The sequence below is a fragment of the Bactrocera neohumeralis genome, chromosome 3, assembly GCF_024586455.1.
Source record: "Bactrocera neohumeralis isolate Rockhampton chromosome 3, APGP_CSIRO_Bneo_wtdbg2-racon-allhic-juicebox.fasta_v2, whole genome shotgun sequence".
Classification (NCBI taxonomy): Eukaryota; Metazoa; Arthropoda; class Insecta; order Diptera; family Tephritidae; genus Bactrocera; species Bactrocera neohumeralis.
Window position 1 is genome coordinate 10,808,787 of NC_065920.1, and position 4,688 is coordinate 10,813,474.

The window sequence follows — 4,688 nt, forward strand, 5'->3', positions numbered from 1 at the left end:
GGTTTGAAAACGATGTTATCCATTCATAGGTTAACTGTGCTGACAAGATGAGCCTCTGTATATAACACATAAGGCTCTAAGGACACATGAAAAAGCTTTAAGAATTTAATAAACACTGAAAATTTTAAACAATAGCACACTGCACTTCAAACACATTAAAGAGCTTTAAGAATTTAATAAGCACTGAAAATTTTAAACACTAGTACACTGCACTTCAAACTATATGCATACATACGTATGTATGTATGTATGCTTGTTGAAATTTCACTTCCTCCATGTTTATGCATGCATCCTACATGTTTATGCATGTCTCCGGTAGGCATAGCCCAAATTTGAATGCAAGCTACATATATATAAGCAATCAAAAGGTGCCACAATAAATTATATTTACTTTATGATTGTAAACACAGCTTAATATTTACTTTACACATGATATTCTCTTATTTTAAGACTTCCAAACACTCAACAATGTCAAACACCAGAGGAATATCGAAATTTTTATTTCACACATTACACTATATTGCTGCGCGTACTTTTTAGCACTTTCCATATTATATTGAACTTGTTTTATGTGTTTTAAGTGGTTATTTTGACCAATTCACGCAAAATTTTACAAAACAAAACAATCATTGCACAGAACAGTCGCAGCTTTTACTAACTTCTTTTGCAAACTGTCAAAAGTGAAGGAGGAGGAAGCAAAAATACGAAATCCTTCATTCTACACTGAGCTTCAAATTGTTGTTAGTGTATGCCTGTTGCTTTGAATTTCACTTCCTCCAACTTTATGCTCATACACATGCATACAAATATTTTAATGCAAGCTATTTAAATATTGAAAATATGACATAATAACTAATACAGTTTTATACACTTTTTACTTTTAATAAGTACAAAATGATCTAATATTACACCATTGCAAATGAAATGTGCTTATTTAAAGCCATTCACACACTTCAAAATCTTGCATCAGCAAAGGGAGAGCATTGTTCATTCAACACATTTTATACACAAAATTATAATTTATATTATTAAACGTATGCATTTGCTGTTCAAAAATCACATTGTATTTATTTAAATGATTTTCTATTAAATCGTTTATGCAAATTATACAAATTGAAATTAATCACTCCACTTAACGATCAAAGCTTTTCTAACCTCTTTGACAAACTGTCAAAAATGGAGAAAGAGGAAAATGTCAAAATGGAGAGAGAGAAAAACCACATTCTATATTCACAAAAGCTTGAACGTTTGTTTGTTAAAGAGTTAAATTATTTTTATTAAAACAATATACATATGAATTAAAGTAATAAAATACAAAAATGTTTTAAATTCTATTTACGGGCAACGAAACAACCTTGCTTCTTACTAGTGATGCCAGATATTGCCAAATTAGAATTGATTATTTTAAATCAGAGTATTTTACGGCACTTGCTAATATTTTTTTTATAGATTTGTTATAAAACTTACATTCTGGCAGCATCACATACCCAGATGAGCAGCGAACAGCAGACGTGACGTGAAGTGTAATTTTGTGCAATTATTACGCACACATATTTCATTTTCATAAATTTTTTAATTAATAATTACAAAACGGCTTGTGCTAAGTCAACGAAAAAGCCATTTATTAAAAACAACGAACTTTTGTGAGTGATAAATCTTAAACTTCCTTAGTAAAATGTCTGAGAACAAACAAAATGACAAAAAGGAATTGGATGAGCTGCTTGACAGTAAGTCCAATGTGCACGCCCATAACAACATGGGTCTACTATATTATATAATGTGAATGAAAGTTAATACTTCTCTACATATTTATAGATGCCCTGCAAGATTTCGATAAGAAAAGTTCATCTGCTAGTACGGTAGATGCAGATAATAGTTTGACCACAAATGGATCAGCCGCCGGTAGTGCCGCAGATGCCGGAACTGCAGCCGATCCAGATGCATTTTTTATGTAAGCATAGTAGTTATATAAAAAATGTATATTTTACTTTTTATTCAATGCAGTGAACAGGCAAATGTATTAGCTGAACGCATGCAGACACTTTTTGGTGGTCCCAACACCCCGAGTGGTGAGTTACCACCAATGCCGCAAGATCCGGATCAAATTTTAGCCGGCTTCAAGAAAATGGCCGAGGCAGCGGCTATGACCTTACAAGGGGAAAATCCAGCAACTGATGAAGATGTGGCCAAATATTCAGATAGCATAGCACAAGCTCTAAAGGTGTGTGTACGATGAAGTTAGTGTGTTTTTGCTATTCAAATAAGCACCTGACACCTATGTGGCTAATGAAATACTAAAAAATTCATCTGATTCTTTTTTGTTTTTGTAGGGCTTACAAGAAGGTTCGGAAAATCTCAGCGCACCTGTTTCGGAGAATGATGTTGCTAACATGTTTAGCGGACTTAATTTAGAAAATGTTAGTATTGCTACAACTTTTACATAAAAGAAAGATTTCACAAGAATTTATTAAATTGCACAGCCCGGTGAAGGTGACAATAACATGTTCCTGCCATTTATGGAAGGCATGATGCAAAGTTTGCTGAGTGCTGAGATCTTGTTACCAAGCATAAAGGAGTTGGTGGAAAAGTATCCAAAATACTTTGAACAACATGGCGACAAAATTAGTGCAGAAGATAGGGAACGGTATGCTTTCATTCTATAATTATTCTTATAAATTGGTACAACTGTACGTAAAATATTTTAGATATGAGAAACAATTGGAGCTCTATAAAGTCCTTGAGAAACAATTGGAAGCAGAGAAACCAGACGATTCTGCAACAGTTAAGCGTGAAAAGTTCAAGGCTGTATTAGATCATATGCGCAGATTGCAAGAATTCGGAAACCCGCCTCAAGAAATTTTGGCCGAAACAGCTGGTGATCTCCCTATGTTAGACCCCAACTTAGCTGGTGCAGCAGGTGCTGGAGCGAATCCCCAGTGTCCTATGATGTAATCTGTAGATTACAGTGTATACATTGAGTTGAAAACACATTTTAGAATGTGACAAGGTAGCAACTCTGATATCTAATATTAGTATTTAGAAATTTGTTTTACAATATCATTTTAGTTATCGTTTTTTGCGCAAAGACATAATTCTTTGTATTCTATGTTCATTTCATATTAATTTGTTGAAATCATTTTGGGTGTGTAATATGAAATACCACAACATTTGTTTTAATGTTTTTGAATGAAAAATTAACTCGTAATTAATAAACAAAAAAAGTTTTGATAACAAAGAAATCTTTAAACTTTTGAATAAACCGGAGATTTACATTTTATATATTTATTTAAATATTTTTTCAACAAAATTTTAACTGTTAAAAAAACAGGTTACAAGAAGAAACGGCGACGAGAAGCCTCCATAGCGTGTCGTTTGTTTGTAATTATCCACGAATAGTCACCTGTTTTACTGTCGAACAAACCTTCCTGTAATGAACGTAATTTCAAAGTGAAACGTGGTCCCATCTCACGTAAGTTTACCCTTTTGCCCTCTTTTGTGAATTCATAACGGTGGTGACGGAAAAATATGTAATCACGTTGATTGTGGAAAGTGACTGCACGTCGCCCTTTAAACTCAGGGTCGTGGTGGAAAAGTGCACCCAGCATACGGCCAACGGTTAAACCAAGTCTTGTAGTAAAGTTTGTCAGTATTACTTCTGGTCGGTGTTTTGTTATCTCTTTGTGATCGCGCTTGATATCTGAAGTTAGTTGCACATTGGACAATTTAAAATGTGCCGTTGGACCGTTGGGAAGATGTATTACAAGTAATCCGTTTGGTTTGCGGCGATCTTCGTTAATAATTACTACATCTGTGTATTCTTCGCGAATAGCACTTTTACATATATTTTTAACCGATGATCTATTTCGTATTTTTACTAATGCATTTGGGAATATACGACTTAATTCAAGTCCAAACTTTCGAGTTTTCGTTACGGGATTATCGGCAAAAGTAATCAACACTTTTGGTTCATAACTACGTTCAAAGTAAGAACTAAAGTCGTCCATTTGTAGTTCCCTACGTAGCTCTTCATTATCAGAATCATCCAAGTTAGCTACTGTTGTCTGATCTTTTTCACGCAAACTTTCTATTGTGTGACCGGGATTTGCAGGTAAGCCAGCTTTACGACGTGCACGTCTTTCTTGCATTTTTTGTTTGTGTTTCTCCTTTTTCATTTTTTTAAACAGTGCCATACGTTGATCTTTGTTCTTCATAAACGCCAAAGGATTAATAACGGGCATGCGAACCTCAGGTTCAGCGTCTTCATCATCGCTCTTCTCGTCACCATCATTGTCATCATCACCGTCTTTGTCCTGTTCATTGTTTTCGTCCTGTGTTGATTTATTTTTACTCTCGTCATCGTCCTCGTTCTCATCCATGCCTGCATCTCCATCTTCACTGCTGTCACTGTCATCCTTAGCGGTAGCTTTAATTGATTTGGATTTTGTTGTCTTTTTGGCATTGCTGGTAGTAGGAAGTTCATTTTCGTCGCTTGAGTCCATGTCTTCCTTCTCTTCTATCGTTTGTGGTTCATCCTCGTCAAAGCTGGAATCACTGTCGGACTCAACAGGCTTATTTTGTGTCTTCTTCTTCATATTTATTTTATATTTTAAGCACTTTATTAAGAGAATTTAATTACAAACTAGCGGCACGTGTGTGAAAATGTAAACTATTTTGTATATCTTCTTCTT

At 34.5% G+C, this 4,688-nt stretch overlaps 2 protein-coding genes across 2 annotated transcripts; one reads left to right on the forward strand and one right to left on the reverse strand.

The window, feature by feature from the left end:
• Positions 1-1,477: 1,477 nt before the first annotated feature.
• On the forward strand, positions 1,478-3,277 carry LOC126753859 (peroxisomal biogenesis factor 19). The gene is made up of 6 exons (XM_050465597.1): positions 1,478-1,727; positions 1,816-1,951; positions 2,005-2,221; positions 2,331-2,417; positions 2,481-2,644; positions 2,706-3,277. Exons 1-6 carry the CDS (start codon positions 1,676-1,678, stop codon positions 2,950-2,952), a joined length of 903 nt encoding a protein of 300 aa, XP_050321554.1. The 5' UTR covers positions 1,478-1,675; the 3' UTR covers positions 2,953-3,277.
• Positions 3,267-4,688, reverse strand: LOC126753851 (probable ribosome production factor 1). Its single transcript, XM_050465580.1, has one exon. The coding sequence runs from the start codon at positions 4,590-4,592 to the stop codon at positions 3,330-3,332; it is 1,263 nt and encodes a 420-aa protein (XP_050321537.1). The 5' UTR covers positions 4,593-4,688; the 3' UTR covers positions 3,267-3,329.